Source organism: Argentina anserina, chromosome 6 (genome assembly GCF_933775445.1).
Source record: "Argentina anserina chromosome 6, drPotAnse1.1, whole genome shotgun sequence".
In the NCBI taxonomy this organism is placed as follows: domain Eukaryota; kingdom Viridiplantae; phylum Streptophyta; class Magnoliopsida; order Rosales; family Rosaceae; genus Argentina; species Argentina anserina.
This window is the reverse complement of record NC_065877.1, coordinates 3,906,444-3,928,971: the sequence shown is the minus strand read 5'-3', so window position 1 is coordinate 3,928,971 and position 22,528 is coordinate 3,906,444. Positions and strand designations below refer to the sequence as shown.

Here is a 22,528-nt window from a genome sequence, read left to right as displayed (position 1 = left end):
CGATTATGACTTTCTTATTAGGGTCTTCTTATCACTTGGCATGTATTCATTTGATTCTACAATTTTGTAATGAATTATTCAAAGATGGTTTGACACTATGACCAACCAGTCGTACGTTGATGTGGATACGAACCAAAATGTCAAACAATGAACATACATTGTCTAATCAAGGTGGTTGCGTATCGACTAAACAATAAAGCTCTCTAACTTATATGCTTTCACGATATATCTAATTCCACATTGACATAAACAAAGTATTATTCTAATCGAAAAACAAAACATAATGCCAAAAAGAGATAAGAACACGAGCAACACGTAAAATGTCACCAATTTGAAGATGATCATCACTCGAAATCAATACCAAATAGCCGAAATGTGGATAGATTTCTATATTAATAGATATGTTTTGTTCTATGTAACTTGGTCAGAATACAATTAGTTAACGGTGCATGCTCTCTTCAACAATGTAGGGTTTGTTGGTTTGTTGGCAGCCGCGCATCATAAATCATAATATGCAACAGGACATCATGAGGTGTCGGCAAAACAATCCGATTTTTTGATTCACGAATCATACTTATATAACATTGCCATATGAGATAATCAAGAAAGGAAAAACAAACACGGTGATGCTCAGACATTAACAAGAACTGCAGATGGCATACATAGCACTAGTCTGTCTACTTTTGTTTCTGGATTAAGAGGTGCTCTTGACATTTGGAGGGACAATATTTATTCGCTTAAGCCGTTGGTTAAAATGCTTCATTGTGAGTTCTGTTCATGTGTCCAATCCAATTTGATCTAGTGGTACCAATTGCTTTCAAGTGTCGGTAATGGGCTGAAATATAACTTCTGTTTTTTTTTTTCAACTGTCCCTGATATTGGAGACCGAGGAAAAACTACTACAGGTTCAAGAAAGAGCTACTTCTGATCTTCTAAGAAGGTGGAGGAACTGAGGAAGTGTGCAAAAATAAAAGAATAGCAGTAACAATAGCAAGAAGGCCCTTAACCGTATGCAAATTATGATATCATTGTAGGTCTACGGTTTCTGATACCACATAATTTCAAGAAGACGAGAAAAAGGATCACCCAGCCACTACTCAATACGGAGGTCAAATACACGAGTGGGAGGGAGTACACCAAATGATTGAAACTGAAACCTTGAGGAGTTACCTCAGCTTAGCTATACCGGATACAAAAAATGCATGTTGCCTCAGATGAAAATACTATTTGCAAGTCTACTGGAAATTCTTGCAACAATAAGACAGGGAGAGAAGGGGCAGGACTTTCCTTATATGGGATTCCCAAACTTTTCTCATCCTTTGAACTGCCACTCCCTTCGACACATGGGGCAATGTGCTTGAGAAGTCTGTGAATTTACCCATTTTAGGATGCAATGAAGATGAAATGCATGGTTGCATGCACCCCAAACTGCAAGATAAGCAATAGTTAATTTAGTAGAACATACATATCAGACTCCCAAGCAATATGGGGCAAGGGTAAATTCATTCTATGGTACTTGAGGTATGACCAATTGAACACTTTGGTACCTAATGTTTCAAAGATGACAGTTTGATACCTGAAGTTAGGTTTTATAGGACATTTTGGTACTTATGTTGACTAATAGGAGGGTAAAGTAGATATTTAAGTATATTATTTACAAAAATACAACAAAAACATGAGTTTTATATGTTTATTATCCTCAAATATTAATCGTATTATGCGATTAAATTAATATTCTTGGTTCATATTGATAGCATAAGTCAGTTTTATGTTTATGAAATTAAATTGTCTCACAAAACTACTCCGCAAGGCTTTATTTAATTAACCAAAAACATTCTCGTGGGTATTTAAATCACAAATTCTAGATATATCCTAAATAAAAATCTAATTTTTCACCTTCAATTAAAGCTTAAAATTAATTCATGTTTATTTTCTCACAAACAATACAAAAATGATGAATACCAAGGTGATAGAAATTAGTCTTGAACCCATAAATTTCTATTTGTATTTTTATTTTGATAAATAATTGTAAATATCAATTTACCCTCTGTATTTAACAAAGAAGTTAACAAAAATACCAAAGTGTTATATAAAACCTAACTTAAGGTACCAAACTGTCATATTTAAAACATTAAGTATCAAAGTGTCCAATTGACCATACGTCAGGTACCATAGAAGCAATATGAAAATTTATTAGCCATGATTAAAATGAAAACAAGTCATGAGCCTTAGACATTTTTTAAATTTATTATTTCTTTGGTTCAGGTGTACTTCATTAGAACAAATTAATTACAATTACTAACATAAAGACCTGCTAATTCTAAGAGAAAAAAAAAACCAAGGCAAAGGAGAAGGTAGCCAACCATCAGAATTTCGCTATGAGAAAACCATCCTCCCCTACCCCTACCAATATAACCTTATCTCTTCTCTTCATCCTCTCTCAAATGGTCATTTAAAGAAAAAACTCTTCTATTCATGTGAATCATCACCCTTGCATCATTGGAGTATGAGATGAACATTAGGACAAGGCCGGCCTTGGGCTAAAGCCATTAAAGCAATAGCTTTGGGCCCCCAATTTTAAGGGCCCCCTTAATTGTACACACAAGATTTAAAAAAAAAACGGGGTCAGAAAAAAAAACTGTGACAGTGTTTTTTACGGTAAACGCTATGAAAAAAAAAGAATGGCCGGACTTTAAATTACCAAAATAAAGAACGGGATTCCAAAATATATATGTATACGAAGAAAATGGTGATTCTGTTTCAGTTATTGGAGTTTTGGAGCAACTACAAGAGGACCATTGGCTTGGGTGAAGATCAGACTGTGTCTTGGGTAATGTAATGTGTGTCGTAACTGTCATTTATATCTTTCTTGTATGTATCTAGTGCTGATTTTCTTTAGCACCAGTAGGAAAATTTAACAATCTTCTATGTGTGAGACCCCTCTAAGAATGTATTGATCTTTTAAGGATATCAGTAAGTTAATATCTTTTGACTTTGTGGACAAAAGATATTGACAATGTAAGTCAAATACAAAACCTTGTTGGTTGAGACAATGTATTACCTGAGCAATTTTGTAATATAATACAACAATTACTTGTATTTATATTTATTGTTATATTACTTTTACTAACAGTTATGATGGAACTACATCTTACATTATGTAGAACAACAATTTGTAAGCACTTTGAAATGAGTAAAGATAGCAGTTATTACATGTTTGGATTGTTTACAAACTTTTGTTAATCATACTTGTTACTGTTGCATGTGCTAAGAGAAGCTTTTCGAAGTTAAAATTGATCAAATCTTATATTCGATCAACTATGTCTCAAGAAAGACTGAATGATTTGGCTATGTTATCGATTGAAAAGGAGTTGGCGGAAAAGCTTGAGTGTTCGTGTTTAATTGATATTTTTGCTTCTAAAAATGCAAGAATAGCAATTTTTGAGTAAAAATGTACTGATATTTGTAACTTTTATATTTTTGTTTCAAACATTAAAGCATTTTATTATTATTGAAAGTTTTATTACTATGTTTTGTTGTTTCAAAAAAATTTTATTGTTTCAAAATTTTTTTTGACAAGAGACCCCAATTTTTCTCGTCGCTTCGAGCCCCGGAAATCTCAGGGCCGGTCCTGCATTAGGAGGAAAAGCTTGTCAAGAAACAAAAGGACACAATTGGCATACAGATATTAGCTTATAAAACCATAATGAAACCTTAAGTTGAAATAATGTTGACCAAAAACTTAGGCGTTTTGGGTTCTAAAGCCTCACTCTACTGTAGTCTAAGAGTTCACGTCATACAAGTCAGTGAATATATAGGTCAAGAATCAATGTCAGAGATAAAGTTGAAATTTAATTTAGAGTATTTGTTCAGTCCAGTGCTATAAAGAATCTACTCAAGATTATTGTACTTACTCCTTTGGCACAAGGGAAAACGTGCCACAGAAGTCTGTAAATTACCAAATTAGGATGCAATGAAGTTTTAAGTCTATGTTTCTTGAAAAAATGAGAATTTTATTACTGAACTAAGTATGATTAATATTGAACATAGGGGAATCCAGGGTAAAGTCTGGAGCGTTCGCAAACCATTCTAGGTGAACCTGTGACTCAAAGCTGAAGACAGCCAGCCTATAGTTATCTTCATTGGTCTGTCTAGGAGCAAATCTAATACAAAGGCTTTCATTGGAATGTAACAGGCCTCTAATTAAGGCCGGCCCTGAGGGGGGGGGGGCAGCCAGTGCTACCGCACTGGGCCAAGGCCCAATTTCTTTTTTTTCTGTTTGTTTGTTTTTTTTTTCAATATAAGGGTCAATTTTTTTTTTCTGTTTGTTTTTTTGTGTAGGAAAGGGCCTATTTTTTTTTTTGCACTGGGCTTCAAATTTTTCAAGGCCGGCCCTGCCTCTAATATTAACAATCAATGCTCTCGAGGGAGATAAGTCGTGATGTAGAGAATTAATAGCTTGGACTGCCATCAAGCTGTCACTCTGCATGATAGCATTTGTAACCTGTGTAGCTTGTAGCAGCCCTAACTCATTCTATAAAGCCTAAAGCTGCATGTAATGGGGAGCTTACAAAGGTCATCCTCAATGAGAAGGCATCAAGGAAATGCCCTTGAGCATGCAAGATTATGTTGTGATATAATGGACATATAAACTGATGATATTAGGAAAGCAGATGGAAAGAAATAATCTAGTACCAATGCTGACCACTACAAGTACTAAAACTTGATGCAAGCACAAAATAGGAAAATCCAAATATATTTACTGTAAGATGGGACTGAACTGGAAATGAGATCAGTTAATTTTTTATGCTCGGACAAATCACGATACTTTAGCAGGAAGCTCGTCAATTTGACCAAGGAAGTCGAGTTTGAACACTACCTCCCAGAATGTTTAGTACCTTAATTATGAGTATCAAATAGGATAAACCATAGGAAGGTAGTGTATATTAACTCTAAACCGAACATGAAGTTAGACATTGCTTTTAGGCTTGTTTGATTATGCAAACCATTCAGATCATTTAATAAGAAATCCTTAGGTGACAAAGGAAGTCAGGTGATGAAGGCATACCAGGCAAGGATTAACATGAAAGCTTATGTTGTTATCATGTCACGAGTTTCTGATGTATAACATGAAAGGATTTTGAGTTTTGCGATTGAACATGCTTTTGGAGCCTTCGGTACCAAAAGACTCAGGAAGCATTACTAGCTTAAGGAAGTTTACATAATTGAAAGCAACAGCCTTGGACTAAAAGATTGATGGGGAACACAAATGTTGCAATGCACAAATGTAATTAGAACTGTGATGTAAATAGGTATTTATGATGCCTATTCAATGAGACAATTGGAATAATGTGGCATTTCAGGAGTTTAAGGCAGATGTATCTGAAGCTTAGAAATAAGGTAATCTATTGTACCCAAATCAGAATGAAATGAATAAAAGTTGAGCATTGTTGAACGCCTGATACCTTGGTATCTCCTCACCACCATTTCTCTTGTTCACTGAAACTAGAACAGCTAAAGGGCTTCTCTTTCTTCTAAAACTACTCTTTCTAAACATAATCACATCAGTTTAGATTTAGATTTTACCATATAGATGTTTTGAGCCAGCTACTGGCCTTTGTCCTGTACTATGCAAACTAAAAGAGTAAAAGTTGCTCTTGAATCTTATGTCTAAAATTCATTAATGCCTCTCCGTTCATGTATCTGAATTATATTTTAGATATTTAGAAGAAGAAAAGAACGAAAAATCCAAATTGTGAGGCTTAGATTAACAATACGTTATGCCACAACACAATCAGCAGTTTAGGGGCAGCTCATTACAAGTACCACAGAAATCATTGCAAATACGCTTGCAAAAGAAAACATGATCATATGACAACATTTGAATCACTTTTCAAACAAAAGAGTTTGAAGTCCTATATTAACAGAAATGATAAAAAATTTAATGATTGAGACTTACTTAGTGGACAATCATCCCCAGGGAGCTTACAATCAGGACAACAACCATCAAATGCCACTCTACAAATGCCACATGTTTCATCCTGTGCATCCCATGTCCATGCAGCAACAGCATGCCAAGCATACGAATTAAACTCAAAGCACTCATATATACCATACATCACAAATGGCAGATCAAATTTAGGTTTACACTACAGCAATTGGTCATATCCAAAATTAACTGAAGATAAGAGATTGAAAAGGGATAAAGAGGCTGTACTCTGTTTAAAATCCCAGCCGTAAGTCACAAAGAGGAGAGCAAGTCAAGAAAAAAATGTTTCTATAAAATGCTTGCAGCACTGACATTTCACAGGTCACAACAATGACATTTCAAGTATAGGCGAGATAACTAGCAAACAAGTCAAAGTAAGCCATACGAGGCTTCCCATGTTATATCAAATTACTAGACACTCATGAATAACTGATAAGATTACCGGTCTCATTGCAAGTCCCAGTCTTGCTTCCTCAAACCCAAACAAACACAGAAACATGGTGTCAACTATTCCACCATACGGTAACATGTTAGGCTCACAACTTCCATTTTGGTCTTGAATGCCATCAAGATTATACAGGGTGTTCTGGGATTCTATAACCAAGGCAAAGTTTGAGTCTTCAACTTAAAGAACAACTCAGGATGTACCACTCTCTAGCCTATCAACTATGGTAATTCTTGAGAAACCTAAATACCATCAAATACAAAGTCCCTTCTACTATGATAAAATGCGATGGTGTCAACACCAGTAGGTTTAACAAAACAAAGAACAATTGGAAAAAGGATACGCAAAATCTTGACTTCCATCTTCTTCCGCAAAACACTGAAATTCAAAGTAGTGAACGTTAATGGGTATCAGTCAATGAAACTAAGCGTTGTTTGGTTCTGTAGGATTTTGACATTGGCATTCTTTCATTGTTGAATTCACAGTCCAAAGTTTAACTATTGATCGCCAGAAACAAATCCAAGGACTCGAAATTTCATTGCTTACCCAGCAGCTCGGGGTCGTTGCCTGACGTCACACGTCGATTTCCGGCTAGGTTTGTCCCGATCGGGAATGGCGGACGATTTGAGAACACCTCACTCTGGCAACGACACTGCAATTGTAAGCTTTGTTGCCCCAAGTCAGTGAGGACTTTGATTAGTTGAACACTACCGCTCGCGCTCTGAAGAAGAAGAACAAGAGAAGAAGAGAGGAATATATGTCTAAGGGTGTACCTAACGAAGTTCAAACTATTAAGTACGGACAGCTTAAAAATAAGCATGGTTATTCGCGGCGACAATGTTCTTCTCTACATCAGTATAACAGATATGACAACAGCAGATGTACCTAGGACTTGTCTACTTGATACTTTGTTACATATGTGTTGTGGAATCCATGAAATTATCTGATGAGTAGTGCTTAATTGTTTGACATTCAAAATAACAAACACCGCAATTCAAGCTGCAAATTTGGGACATAGGAAAACTGCTCCCAGTAGCGTCAAATGTTCTAGGTGGGATAATAGTAAGTGACACTTGTAGGTCGATCTTTAAATCTTTGTCCTCGTTCCGCCATATGACTCTTTGAAATTTAAGTCAGTAAATGTAAAGTGTAAGCCAAAATTTTAGGACTTTGAAGGTGATTACCTCAATGTGAGATTAGGCTCTGCCTAGGCTATGAGAGGTGTTTCGACAAGCTGCCGTTGAAGCATTGCTTACAAAATTTGGGCCGGAGTGGGGGCAGTGGCCGATCACCGGGTTTAGCAGGCGACAATGTAAGGATGGCTTTTCATCATCCAGCATGCCCACTGTTGACTAACCTGGGTGTGATCTCGCTGATATTTAGGGTTTTAGGCACCAGAGAGGGTGGTATTGACATTTTGAATAGATAGAATGAATATGTAGATAATTTATGTTTGCAACTGAGATGATGTTTCTTGATTTAGTGGATTTGAACGGTTTAGATCATGAATTATATTGCCGATCGCGAGTATGTTTGAACGCATGCATCTTAACTAATTTGGGCCCGAGTTTTTCATTTTAGTTCTAATGTAACTTCAATTCTAATTATTGAGATTACTAGTCATTTCAAGTCATTGTATTTAGTCATTAGCTATATGCTGAGTTTTTAAGTGATGGTTGGTTTTTAGGGCTAATTGAGACCGTGCTAAATAAGAAGTTCAGTATGGTTATTACCATGCTTGATGTCACTGACTGAGTACATATATAAATGGGCATACGTAACATCGTGTTTACATTATGATCTCCTTGGATGATGTTATTGTAGATACTTATTGTTCATCCTAAATAACACCTTACTTAAACCAAGCAAGTTATTTTCTAAAGTTTTGTGATACCAAACATGAGTCAATATTAGCAAAACTTAAGGACACTCAGATCTATTTGGGATAGACTTACAAGTGAGTAAAGGAGGTGCAATTCAGTTTTATATGCACAAAACATAATTCTTTGTTTTTTTTTGAAGGAAAATAACTCTTTGTTTTTTTTTCTTTGTTTAAGCTATCTAGTATGGTTACTTGAGAAATGATTCGTTTCAAATGTCAAAATAAACAAATGAGAGAATAAAAACTCGAATAAAGTATATACTATGCACATGCATGTTGTGACCTATAAATTATTACCGTAGTAGTACGCACATATTATCGTATAGAATTAATCGATATATTATACAATGTACTAATCATTATAATAAATCTCCAACAAATATAAAGATTTTGAATAACTTACAATATCATCTTAATTAGGAAGATATGAATGCTTGAAGATTATCTTATAAGTGATATTCAAAATATAAGAGCATACAGCTCTCATCTAATGATTGCACGAGTTACAACAAATCTACATTTTAATGTATAAACAAATGAAAATCAGCATATAAACTTTCCATATACAAAAATCAACCCCAGATTTTGCATTAATTTGGTTTCATTACCGTTCATATGAAATCCTCATTTCTCATACACATCATGACAACAAATCCAGATTTATTACTACTTTTAGACCCCCTCCTTTATTTCATGTTCAAACACATTGCGACAGATCGATAAAAATGAATATGCTCAATTCTCAGACAAAATCAAGATGGATTTTGGTCTCTCATTCATGCATCACGATTGGCAGCCATTAAATTTTGCATCCAACCCAAAACGTCAGAAAATCTGTAGTCTTTCAAGCAGCAATGGTCATGTATCCTCTTGCCTCCTTTATATAAAGCATAGTCTCTTCAGAGCAAGAACAAACCTGATAGTTTATTTCTTCATTCTCTTCTTCCTAGTTTGCACAGTTTCATCTTTTCTTTCAAGCCATGACTAGAAAGAAGGTGAACCTTACCTACATCACTAATGACAGTGCTCGAAAAGCGACGTTCAAGAAAAGGAAGAAGGGTCTTATGAAGAAGGTGAGTGAACTCACCACCCTTTGTGACATTGATGCTTGTGCTATTGTCTACAGCCCCTATGACTCCCAGCCTGATGTCTGGCCTTCCCCCTTGGGAGTCCACCGCGTGCTTGCTCAATTCAAGACCATGCCTGAAATGGAACAAAGCAAGAAAATGGTTAACCAGGAGAGCTTCTTGAGGCAAAGAATCAACAAGGCTCAGGAACAGCTCAAGAAGCAAAAGAAGGACAATCGTGAAAAGGATATGACTCGCGTCATGTTCCAAAGCCTAACCGGAAAGACCCTCCAGGGCTTGACCATGTCAGACCTGACTGACCTCGGCTGGGTCATAGACCAGTACCTGAAAGACATACAACTCAGGGTGAAGAACATCAAGGAAGAAGCTGTGAAGACTCAGAACCAGGCGCAAGGAGCACAAGGGGTGACAGCTGCAGCGGATCATAGAATGGCAGCGATGAAGAATAATGGTGAGGGAAGCAGCAGCAACATGGCGATGAAGAGTGGCGAAGAGGGCGGCAGTCTGCAACATGCAGCCCCGGACATGCAAGCTCTGGATCAGGTGCATAACTTGGAGGCGATGCAACTCCAAATGATGCAGATGGCAACTCAGAAGCAGCAAAACACTTGGTTCATGGACATGCTGAATGCGCCACCGCCACCTCCGCCACATCCAGATCATCATCAGCATATGGGGTTTACCGGGGAGGAAATGTTGCTTCATTTCGCGGATCATAACAATAGTACTATGTGGCCAAATCCTCTTCCTGCTGGCGGCTTTAATTTTCCTTGAGAATTTTAGTCACTGGGTTTCTAATATTTGCTACATCTTTCCCAGCCTCTTTCTCTGAACACATTGTTTTTCTTTTCTCCTTTTTCCTAAAGCTTTCTGCGCCACATTGTTATCGTTTTCTTTTGGTACTTCATGTTATTGTTTTAATAAAATGTACTTAATTGTTTGAGTTGTTTCTTTGCCATTGAATAATTAAGAGCAAATATTATCAAGATTAATTGTGAAACCGAAGGTCTGATATGGACAACAATGACACCGAAGGTGTGAGCTCGGAGAGCTTAGAAAAACTTCGGTAAATTTGTGAATTATCAACAACAAAGACACATGCTATACACGTTCGGGTTGATAGGATGAGGTAGATTAATCAAGATTGTGGTTTATCCACAGTTAAATATCTGTTACTAATTAATTAACCCGATACGAAACCATAAATATAAGAGAAAAATTCACCAACGGTCCATGAACTCTTGTGGTATGGTCAGTTTGATCCCTGACATTTAAAATTAATCAAAATGATCCCTCAACTCCTGCTTTACTATCAACTAGATCTATCAAACCAAATTTCATCACGGTTTTGTTAATTTCATGACGTGGATCATGGTGGGCAAATGACGTTTGTAACCCTCAATCTCAATCGAAATCAACTTCCCGCCAAATTTAGAGTTGACAAAACGAGTTTAGGATTGAGAAAATGATAACCCGATTAGGAGAGATATTGAGTGGAAACAAGTTTAAGCCTTCATTTTCAGTAATATGTCTCATTTGCCCTTTTTTATAAAGGCCAATGCATGATCCACGTCATGAAATTAACGAAACAGTGACGAAATTTGGTTGGATAGATCTAGTTGGTAGCAAAACAAGAGTTGAGTGATCATGTTGATGAATTTTAAAGGTCAATGATCAAATTGACCATGTCACAAGAGCTTAAAGACCGTTAGTGAATTTTTCTCTAAATATAAATAGACTGATATTTGCTACATATAGTAAACTACTAATTAAGTAGATAATTTTACTAACTATTTGATCATGTACGAGGAAATTGTCTGTTTTCAATTTGTAGCGCGATGCTCTATTTATGTATTGTATAAAATAAGTTAACCATGTTTATAACTTATTTCTTAAATCATGAGAAAGTTATCGATCGAGAGTGATTTAAAGTTTGTCTTTGCTTTATATATCTCTCTTATATATATGTAGGTTTCCTCTCTCTCCATCTCTTATGTGAATGTACGGTGGTAAATATAAATCCCGTTTTCATTATTGTATGCTATTGTCAAGACACAGTGTTAGATAACGTCGATGATAAATCCTAGTTAACGCTAATTTTTCATCTGATGGCTGCAGCAACCTGTACAAAAATGGGTTGAAAGAAGTCTCACTATGAGCCCAAACGAAACTAGATCGTTATCTCTTCATTACGCGGTTACGCGCGGTTGATCGGAGTGAGAAACTCTTTGTCATTGAACCAAAAAAAAAAAAAAACTTGGTGATTATTTGAGTATCCAATTAGAGCCCCTCACGTGTCAAACTTGTGTTCGGGTCGGGGATCGGATCCATCAGTTGGGTCAGTATAAATGCGATGTTGCTACCACCGCCGATTCAAATTGATTCTCTGCCGAGATATACAGCCTCTATTCTGATGAACCAGCCGGCTTGATTTTTCAACCACTGCAAGGTAAAACCCCAAAACCCAATTACCCTCCGTTCCTTCCTAAATGTCTCATCAAATTAAAATCCAAACTTGGTTATAATTCTGACATGTATGTGTGAATCAAAACTAATTAGGATTATGATATGGGTTTTGGGTTGTTGTTGGAATTGGAGGTAGTTTAATTGTGCTTGTTGTACTTTCTTTGAGATGTAATTCTGATGTTTTTGGGTAAATATTGAAATTGGCTTGGTTCCTCTGATTCTTGGTTTCTAGTGTATTTGTGAAATATGTAAGGTTGGATTTTTATTCAATTTTCTCATTTACATTTCCTGTTATTAGTCATTTATTCTGGAATTTTCTGGGTTCAAGGTCATAACTTTGATTCTTAGTTGTAATATGATTTGTTCATTTCAATGCTGGGTGGTTTTAGCTGTGTAGTTTGGATTCTTTTCAATGTGACTAGTTTAATTGTGCTAGTGAGTGGGATTCTGAGTTCAAGGTGGTAACTTTGATTCTTTGTTGTGATATGATTTGCTTAATCAACAACAGTCTGCCCATTTAAAAGCGGTGGGGAACTGAACGGTGAGGGAAGCAGAAGCAGAAGGTGTATGATGGCAATTCTCCCAGACGAGCTGTGGAGGCGCGTCTTAGAAATCGGGGGGTTCAGCTACAAAGAACTCTGCTGTATATCAATGACCTGCAGGCGCCTCCACCGATTATCCGATGAGGATTTACTGTGGTCCCACCTCATCTCCTCTGATTTTGCTCCTCCTCATCCCTCTTCTTCCTCAGCATCCTTTAAATCTCTCTATAGACTCAGGTATGAGAGAGATAGGAATAAGAGAAGAGCGGCCCATCAAAGAGCGCTGTTGAGGAAGGAGAGCCAGATCATTGAACATTCCAGGAAGCTTCGGGATTTGGAGACCCAATTGACCCAAGAGACTCAAAAAAGGCGAGCTACTCTTGTTGAACTCTCCAATTTTCACAAGGTCAGGGAAGCTTCACTAGCACTGAATGTCTGGCAGCCAGAGATAATTAGGGGTCGACATAAACAAACAGTGGAGCAATGTGTTGTACCATCTGAATCCAGGCTCCATGCACTTGAAATGGAGCTTAGGCTTTGCACGCAGCAGATTTCAGGGCTAGAAAAGGTGTATAAAGTTGAGAAACAAAGGCTTGGTTTGGCTGAGGAAGAGTTGCAATCAATGAGATATCACCCTTTACAAGATCATAAGCCAGTACAACCACTGAGTTCGGGGGATGCTCAATGTACTAGCAAGAGAAAAAAAGTTGAAAAGATTTAAGGGTCATTCCTTAGGTTAACTCGTTGATTTTCTCGTGAACAGGCAGTATGGGCCCTAGGTAATGTAGCTGGTGAGTGGTGACTCACCAAGTTGCAGGGATCTTGTTCTTGCACAGGGTGCTCTAGGGGCATTGCTTGCTCAGCTAAATGAAAAATCAAAGTTATCAATGCTGAATGCTACATGAGCTTTATCTGGCTTCTGTTGTGGCAACCTGCCCACACCTCTCAAACAGGTTCATGGACTTGCTTTAACCATAAAATTGCAGATGCAGTAGCACTATATGTCAGTTGATGTATCCCCCTCTAAGTGTGACAGTAACAAGAGCAAGCCTTTTTTTTTTCCTGATGAAGGGCGCTTTACCAGTTCTTCATCAACTTATTTACTTGAATGATGAAGAAGTCTTAACAGATGTTTGCCGGGCCATATCATGTCTCTTTGATGGCCCAAATGACAAAATTCAGCTGTGATTGAAGCAAGTGTCTGCCATCGACTTGTGGAGCTTCTGCTGTAAGTTCTAAATAATATGTGAACCTACAGTATTTTGGTATTATTATGGCTTAGTTGTTTAGAATACTCACAGTGTGTATTTCCTAACGACCACATTTGTCTCTGTCAGCCACCCATCAGCTGCGGATATCACACCTGCCCTTCAGACTGTCGTTACAGGCGATGACTCCCAGATTCAGGTATTAATTAAGATATCCAATGCAACTTCTGGGGGATCTCATGAACAGATTCAGTATGGTTTTTAACACTGGATAAGCTCTTTTGATCTTCAATTTTTCGTGTTCCACCACATGCACATTTATGTGAACACATGTTGAAAATGCTATCTAACCCAACATTTTCATTTTATACCAACTGCCTAACATAGAATAAGGCCCACAATCAAGCAATGGGGTTATACAACTGTTTTTCACCGGATAATAAACGGGGTATAGTATGCTATGTATTCTCATATCAAATCTCTATTTGTATTCTCATATTAAATCTCAAGTATATGTAGTACTTGTCGTTAGGTGTGTTTAACAATTTATCAGTCTTCTTTTCTTTTCTTTTTTATGTTGAGTTTGAAACCAATAAGGTCGTTTCCATTCTAGATATTGACATTGACCAGGCCTTCCTATACATGTTTTCACTTTTCACAATGCGCATGTCAATCAGTACTCTTATTTATTTCCTTATGTATCCTCACATTATACAAACGTAGTATTTACATGGATAATTAATTTGTTTTTGCAGATTCTTGGTGGCTCAAGGATGTATTAAACCGCTCTGTTATCTGCTAATATGCTCACCTTGAAGGTCTTAGGAACATTCTGAAGGTGGGTGAGGCTGACAAAGAAATGGGAGCCTTCGAGCCTATATGGGATCAATCTTTATGCTCAAATGATTGATGAATTTGATGGATTGGAGGAGATTGAGATTCTGAGGACCCATGGTAATAATGAGATTTGTCAGAAGGCTGTGAAGATCTTGGAGAAATAACAGAACCTGCACGGTTTTACTCTTGGGGAAAATAAGCCTCCCGCTCTCCTTGGTGGCTTTGACTTTGGTTAGATAGCGGGGCTTGTGTTATCTGGCAGCGTAGTTTTCTCCACCTTTATTTGGTGAATTCAAACCTATTTTGATTCCCCCTTCTGCCAAGCGCCCAAGTGCGAGGTTCTTTGTTTGGCAGATACCATAGTTAGTAAGCTGCAACCAGGCTTTTTACATTTCCATGTTTCTAGGAAAAAAGACTGCTACTCATTGTGTTTATGTAAAATTTAGCTCCATCTTACATATTTGTTTTGTGTTATCTTTCAATCTTCCGCTTACTCTTATTATGGTTTTGTTCCCTCTTTTCATCTGTCTGCGACTCGCTAGAAAGAGAAACAAGGTAACTAGTTATACTGGGAATTGCAATTGAACTAAGAGCAAGATGGCATCTCCAACGAACTTCCAAATTGCTGCAATTGAATCTCAGTAGAGACATTATAACATAACAGATGGAATAAAAATTTCTCCTTAATCATATTCATTTCATTTTGAACTGTACATCCATTTGAATTCGGAGAAAAATATCTAGCTTTATTTCGAGTTCTATCTATTACTCACTTTACTTTGGTTCTCATCAGTCAGAGGTTTAGTCCAAGTCAAACTATAGAGTCAATTCAACTTGATTCTCTTTAAGCAACTAAGCAAGTTTAACAAGTAATTTATATCGCTCAAACCTCACTTTTGACAGATGCAGTTCACCTCTGAAAATCTTATGGATCAAACTCAATTACAGTACCTTGGACCAAGAAATGAATCTGTCACCAGTCACCTAATATTAAAAATTGGTCTCAGGTAGCAGTCAACTAAAATAATGCCGACAGTACAAATTCTAAAGCCTAACTTACAGTTTAGTCCAAGTCAAATTGATAGGGTTTCCAAGATTCCATTAAATTTCAGAGTCAATTATCGATCACTGAGATGTTACTACTCAGAAACTATAACTGGTGCAGAAATAGGCAGTAAGAACATATATATTTCATGGGAATTGACAAAAATAGATTCTCTTTAGTATCAATACCTAATATATCATCTAATCACCGCAGATTGTGTTAGTGCTATAAGAAACTAAAGTGAGATGTCTTCCACTTGAAAATATTAGAGATATAGTGCAATGTCTACAGTAAGAATCTGTGTGATTTCACTTCACAAGTGTAAAGATGAAGGCTTTGTTGATAAATATCTAGTAGGACCTTGTGAGAGGATTAATCTTTAAGCAATCAATTGTCCAAACCACATGAACCATCAGAAGTACGAATAAGAGATCTTAAAAGTGTTGCACTTTTACTTATTCAGAAGGCCACAGTTCAATACAGCAATAAAAAGGCATACAGGAATTACTTTACCATCAAATCCAGCTGGTACTTGTATCATTTTTTCTTTTTATATATGTCTCATATAGCACCGTTAAGGGAGGAGAAGCTCTGCTGGAAAAAAGAACAAAGACAAAGTGAACGACAAGAATAATCCCTAAATTTTGCAAAAATTCGTACATTTCGTACTAACAACAAATGAACGAACATCAGTACAATGTACATGATATTTGATATGATCTTAAGTTCTTAAAAATAATGCGTAATTTGGTGATTTTAGAAATTGCAGCAGTAAATATATGATTTAGATTAGAAGGCGTCTCTTATACTAGCTAGCATGCCTTCGATCACCAGTTAGTGAAGAATATTGTGTAAAACAGAATGATCAGCCTTAAGCTTCCAGACAGAAGAGCCGGCGCAAGGAGACGTCTTAATTCAGTGCTTAATGAGCCAAAAGTGTAATTACTTCTAGGGGTCAGTCTCAAAAGTTAAAACTAAGACATGCAAGTTGTTCAAGTTGGTTGATTGGTTGATTCTCGTCTAGAGATCATTGTATGGCATAACATGCATTGTTTCTGGTTGAAATTCATCTATAGGTCTCCTATTACTTTGGAGGGTTGCTCTGATTATGTTCTTCATCATTGATATGATTTCAAATTTATGTCTGGTAGCTAGCTATACTTGGGGTTCCTAGAGTGAAGACTCATCCAACATTTGCATGTTATCATGTATAGGGTTAAAAGAGCTATGTTTAAGTAGAATGCTAGAAGGAATCCATGCTAGAAAGGAAGAGAGAAGGTGACTTAGATGGTGCCTTAGACCCCTAAAGGAAAAGATCGATTTGAAACAAAAGCATGTCCCATGTACAATAATTTGGGCAGAAGTAACCACAACCCCTATTCGTGGAACAGTGTTAGATTCTCAAAGTATAAGCACTTACTATAATTTTCATTTCAACCAGTATCTTGCTAGCTAGAAAAGGAACTTAGCTCAAGGATCTACCTACTATAATATTCTGTTCGAAACAAAGTAAAGAACAAGCCAGGAACATGTTGAAACCATTGAAGGTCCCTGAGAAAGTTGATTTGCTATGCGACTGTATACTCTTTAAAGTTTCTCTGTGCATGCAACTGGAGCCCAAATAAGCTCAAAGCCAATCCAGTGTTGTACCATTATCATTGTCTCATGAGTTTATCGCAGATTTTGAATCAGTTAAACAAAAACCAGAACTCCTTAAATTATGATCATAGTTGCAGAAATGGTGATCATAGACTAAATGAAGTAAGTAACCTAACTCTGTACCTAGATGCCAAATTGTCCTCATTCTTCTTGTCACAGTCATTATGGTTTACTAAAGTAACTAGATATCTTGAGGCTTCTGAATGCACTCCTGTTTCATTTCAATGATTTCATTTATACTTGACCAGAATCTTATTAGAGAAAATTAAGAGACTAATAACTTTAAGTTATCTTCTTGGACTTTATAATAACGATATACTAGTAGATCGAGATAACATGAAGATTGATGTCATGAAAAGTATCTAAAAGTATATGGCTCAAATATATTTCTGCATGAAACTAAAGGACCATTATAAACAGAAGCTGAATTATATTGCTTGTCAATGATCTGTACATGAGAGGATACAAAAGTTTCATTCGAATAGAAACAACTATTTTATTTATAATGCTTCACAAACTAGATACAACATTTTGAATATGACAACTGATAAAATATGTAGGATATTTTCTTCTAGGCCTTTCCTGCTGCTGGGTTTACAGTTAAGGTCTGGCAATCTGCTTCAGAGACCATGTTCCTGTGGATTTTATCAATGAATGCAGCAGCTTTGTTGTCAATTCCAGGCTCAGCTACCCATCGACCTCTGTCCTCCTCACTAGGCCACACCCTTCTTCCACTCAAATAGCAATCATCCATCTCTTCACCTCTGCGAGGCCTCCGAGACTTGAAGAGGCTGAAGAATGAGAACGAAGATTTCTTCTGTCTCTTGTTTCCTGCCATGACTCCTCAACACAATAATCAAAAGCTTAAGAATGAAGAGCTAGTGAAGAATGTTGTATACTCTCTCTTTGGTTTATAGTGGAAATGAGGATGTGTTATGTATTTATAGTGGGAGGCTAAGAATCTGGAGGATTCAAACTTCTAAGGAAGTAACGAGTGGTTGTGAACTTGTGATCACATGTAGTGTTTCGGGCGGGGGGAACCAAAGAAAGAAAGAAAAAAAGCATTTTTCCTATGGTCCGCTGCTTTTAAAATTGGCCTAAACAGGGTAATCAAAGTTCATTGTGCAATTCGTGGGTGTTTCCTTGTACTATCTTCACCTTCAAGATGTAATCAGTATTTTTGTTTGTCTACTACAAATTGGTGTTGGAACAGTTGTATTGCACCAAAACTCCACCTATTAATCCACTGTCACCTTCCTCATGCAAGGGATGATCAACCAAAATATGAACTGTGATGTTGTGAATTGACACTGAAACAATAGTTAATTGGTTGTACAATTTTAGCTTTGCACTAGCGTAGATTTCACGACATATGAAATTACAGATGCTATCTATAAATTTGACAGTACAAAAAGTTGGCCTTCACAATGTTAAAATTGCTTAAATCTATGATATAGCAGTCAAATTGGTATGATAAAGCTCATGCATGCTGTTCTTCTGTGCAAAAAGATTATCAATGTCACTTTCACCATTATAGATCACTAGTAGATAAGACCTACAAGAAATTATATATGCTCAAAGTTTCATTTTCGTTTAGACTAAACTCGTCCAGGAATTGGTAGGTAAGTTACAGTTCAAAAGGCAGAAGCATAGTTCCCCTTTTCAATTCTTATATAAGATATAAAATGGTGTACAAGTGCAGAGAACCCAAGCGTCCTTATATAGCAGGGTATACAGGCTGTCTAGCTTTAAGGTATGGAAAAATGCTTGCCCATAATAGCCAGAGTCTGGCATGGTAGACTAATTCTATGAACTCAGCACTGATTTTTATTCCCACATGCTCTTTAAGTAAGTAAAGTAATGGTTTCTTGCTGTAATCACTTTGATCAATCAAGCTTCATTGATCAGGGAATCATGCTTGATTTTCAAAGTTGCGGAAAATCGTTTCATGATCAATGTGAAGCTGCAAATTAGTAAGAAAATGGTTCATCAACTCGTACGTTAACTCTAGCATGATTAAGCAAACAAATTTAGGCAGGATACGCTTAAAGCTGGAATTCACTTTAGATTGGAAGGTAGAATACCAATAGAGTTTTATACAGAGTTTTTTTCTTTTCTCTGTGCTTTATCTACAATTGAAAAATCTTGTTAAAGAAGTGCAAAGATCCTAGCTCCAAATTTTTGCGAAGTCATGGTAAAATCACCAATACTCACTTCTATATAAGAAGGTTGATAATCAACCTTCATGGAACGACAAATTATACTTCTGTATCCTCTAAGTTAATTCACATTATTTCCTACACTGCACCATGTTGTTCAGAAACATCACGATTTGGTACTCCAATCTTCAAAGAGTTCTTCAAAAAAATTGCTAATTGTACACAGTTTGGCGTAATAATGCACCATCTACTGGTTTACAGGGTCCAATAATAAATCGCGTCTTACAGTAAAAACTAAAAGTCTAAAATGTGTGAAAATGTCGAGGGGTGATGTGATAAATTCTCTAATTTAGAGGAGTAACTTGATATTGGCCCAAAATTGTTAGGGTAAATATAGACAAGAGGGTACTTCATTTTTCATTCGTCTTGTCTTGGTCGTTTGCACTGAGCCTCTCACAGGAACTCTCACCATCACTAAACGAGAGCTTTACTGGTAAGTGGTAACTCCTCTACTCCTCTGGGATTTGTTAAAACCTTGAACTTTGCTCTGAAATCTGTTAAAGCTTTAATCTTTCATATGTCCTCCATTTGCTGTTCTTAACTGTTTATGTCCTCTCAGTTTGAGAACTGAAACATAGCAAAACGAAATGAAAGAAGGAGTAAATCTGCTGTTGAATGGAACCCAAAAGCTTTGATATGTACTTTAGTTTCATTCAGAACTAACCCAACAAGTAGTATTAATGTATCGAAAAAAAGAAGAAACTTGACTTTCCAGAATTTAGATTTAAGAAGAAACTTGGGTTTATTTAGGCTTGTTTCTAAGTCACTAAAGCTTCATGATTGCTTATGTTTTGAACTTTAACACCTCATCTCAGTTATCTGTATCCAGAATAGGTATCATATCCTGAATGGGTTCAAACTCGAAGCTTTTCAAAGCATGTTTTGAAGATAAAAATAAGTGGATTGCCAGATGCAATTCTTGCCCACATTCTTTCATTCCTTAGAACAAAATGTGCTGTACGGACATGCATATTATCTCATAGATGGAACAATGTGTGGACTTATGTCCCAAATTTCGAGGCAGACGTAAATGCACTCAAATCTGATTCAGATGTACATGTGCGTGAAGCCGGGTTTGTTGATAGAGTACTTCTGTTCCGGAACGTGTCAAACATTCACAAATTCCATCTTGGTTGCCTTGGAATTGAAGATTATTTTGATCGTGTTGTTGCTTGGGTTTGCACTGCCATTAGGTGTAATGTTGTGGAACTTAAACTTGATCTTTGGACAACACCCTCAAATTCCTACACAGGTTGTCTTAAGTTGCCTACAAGCATTTTCATTTGCAAGACACTTGTAGTTTTGAAGCTGGTACTAACAGATCATGTTGTTGCTATCCCTCCCCAATCAAATTGTTTTCCAAGCCTCAAGTACCTTGAGGTTCAGCTGTGTTTTCGTGCTTATGCTGACTCAGTGGCCAAATTGCTTTCCTGTGGTTTCTCTGCACTAGAAAATTTGATTATACACGGAAATCTCGGGAGAATTAGAAAGGAAGTCTTGAATTTAAATATCTCTGCTCCTAAACTCAAAAGTCTACATATAAAATTCTGTGCTGTTCATGAGGATGACCCTTTTGCCAGTGACGGAGGATATGAGTACAAAATTTTTGTTAATGCTAATGCTCCAAATCTTGAGAAGTTCAATGTCAAGTACCTTTTGGCAAGCTATTCCTTGAAGAATGTAAAATGCTAAGCACAGTTGAGCTTAAATTCAAGGGTCTGCATGCGGGAAAGAAAATATATCTTGCTGATCGTATGCATAACCTCTTTGCAGAAATTGTGAATGTCGAGTATATGTCAATTTTAGCTCCAATTGTGGGGGTAAGTGTGCTCTGACTTGTTCACTTGGTGATATTGATGATTTTTCGACTATGCATTTTTTCCATAGAAATTATACATTATCCTGAGGAAATATGTAACTTTAATCTTCATTCATCTGTCACTTGAAGGATCCTGAGATTGCATATTGATATCCAATGCCTACTTTCAATAATCTGATTCAGTTGGAGCTCTGTCTTCAAACATGCTGCTCTTGGCAATCACTGCCAATTTTTCTAAATGCGTCACCCAATCTGGAATATCTTGTTTTGGAGAATGTAAGTGCATGATATTTTGCATATGCCAATATTTGCCTTGAATTTACAGTACTAAAGCTAAAAAGAAAACTAATTGGTACTGGCATATAATTTTTAAAATTATCTCATTGAAGTGGTTTAACTTGTTTATATTACATGCTTTTTAGAATATCAATTGCCGTGCTTAGAAGATCAATTGCCATGCTCATTGTGTTCATACAGACGATCCTGATGATGATGTAGATGATACTGATGGTGATACAGACGATCCTGAAGATTATGATTCTGACAATTATGACGAAGATGACTCGGTACATGAATGGTTCCCTCCCGGCTCCCGCGGTTGTTCCTATATGTTTGTTGTCATGCCTAAAGACTGTTTACATACGAGAATTTCGAGGAAGGATCGATGAAGTGGAAGTTGCAGGATACTTGTTGAAGCATGTGAAGGTCTTAAAAAAGGTGACAATTCATACTTCTAACATCAGTCAAGAATCCGTAATGGAGTTGTGGCAGACATTTTCAAGCCTCCCTAGGGGTTCAAAGACTTGTGAAATTGAATGGATCCTTCCAAAGTTGTGAGCTTCATATCTTTTGTGAAATGAAATCGAATTTTGCATTTGCTTTGTAGGATAATCATATCAAATCAGTTTCACTTTTGAAACTCACTTATGAGATTGCTTTGTATTGAAAAATCCCTTTTGCTCTCTGTTGGAACTTTTGTAAGGACTCATGCACCAGTTCTGTGCAGTGTGCACTTTACCTTATGAAATAATTACTACTTCCACAAAAAGTTCATTCACTATCTGAATCATCTTCTGTTATCAAGCTTGTGAATTGTGATTACTAGCAAGATTCTTTCTGAAGAGACTGGCATGACATTGTTGAGTTCTTTATTTTATTTCTAAAACTTCCTTTTTCACCAATGAAGACCAGTACAAGATACTGAAATGAAAGGAGTTGCTTCTATGTTGTCTATACTCTACTTTCTAGTTAAAATATCCACTTATCCAATGGAAATGGTAAGCAATCCTCCTCATCTAGCATTCCATGCAAGCGCTCTAGCTTTAGGAT

At 36.7% G+C, this 22,528-nt stretch overlaps 4 protein-coding genes across 4 annotated transcripts; 3 read left to right on the top strand and 1 right to left on the bottom strand.

Moving 5' to 3' along the window:
• Positions 1–1,002: 1,002 nt before the first annotated feature.
• Positions 1,003–6,119, bottom strand: LOC126796694 (anaphase-promoting complex subunit 11). The gene is made up of 2 exons (XM_050523441.1): positions 5,960–6,119; positions 1,003–1,428 (listed from the first exon to the last, which is right to left on the bottom strand). The coding sequence occupies exons 1-2, from the start codon at positions 6,117–6,119 to the stop codon at positions 1,313–1,315; spliced, it is 276 nt and encodes a 91-aa protein (XP_050379398.1). The 3' UTR covers positions 1,003–1,312.
• Positions 6,120–9,296: 3,177 nt separating this feature from the next.
• On the top strand, positions 9,297–10,178 carry LOC126801013 (agamous-like MADS-box protein AGL80). The gene has a single exon (XM_050528452.1). It carries the CDS (start codon positions 9,297–9,299, stop codon positions 10,176–10,178), a length of 882 nt encoding a protein of 293 aa, XP_050384409.1.
• Positions 10,179–11,793: 1,615 nt separating this feature from the next.
• On the top strand, positions 11,794–14,917 carry LOC126799125 (F-box protein SKIP24). Its single transcript, XM_050526249.1, has 4 exons — positions 11,794–11,853; positions 12,379–13,640; positions 13,750–13,819; positions 14,376–14,917. The coding sequence occupies exon 2, from the start codon at positions 12,438–12,440 to the stop codon at positions 13,131–13,133; it is 696 nt and encodes a 231-aa protein (XP_050382206.1). The 5' UTR covers positions 11,794–11,853; positions 12,379–12,437; the 3' UTR covers positions 13,134–13,640; positions 13,750–13,819; positions 14,376–14,917.
• A 3,929-nt stretch (positions 14,918–18,846) lies between these two features.
• LOC126801008 (putative FBD-associated F-box protein At5g56440) lies at positions 18,847–22,323 on the top strand. The gene is made up of 5 exons (XM_050528443.1): positions 18,847–18,956; positions 19,070–19,157; positions 20,215–21,060; positions 21,383–21,475; positions 21,698–22,323. The coding sequence occupies exons 1-5, from the start codon at positions 18,847–18,849 to the stop codon at positions 22,034–22,036; spliced, it is 1,476 nt and encodes a 491-aa protein (XP_050384400.1). The 3' UTR covers positions 22,037–22,323.
• The last annotated feature ends 205 nt before the right edge of the window (positions 22,324–22,528 follow it).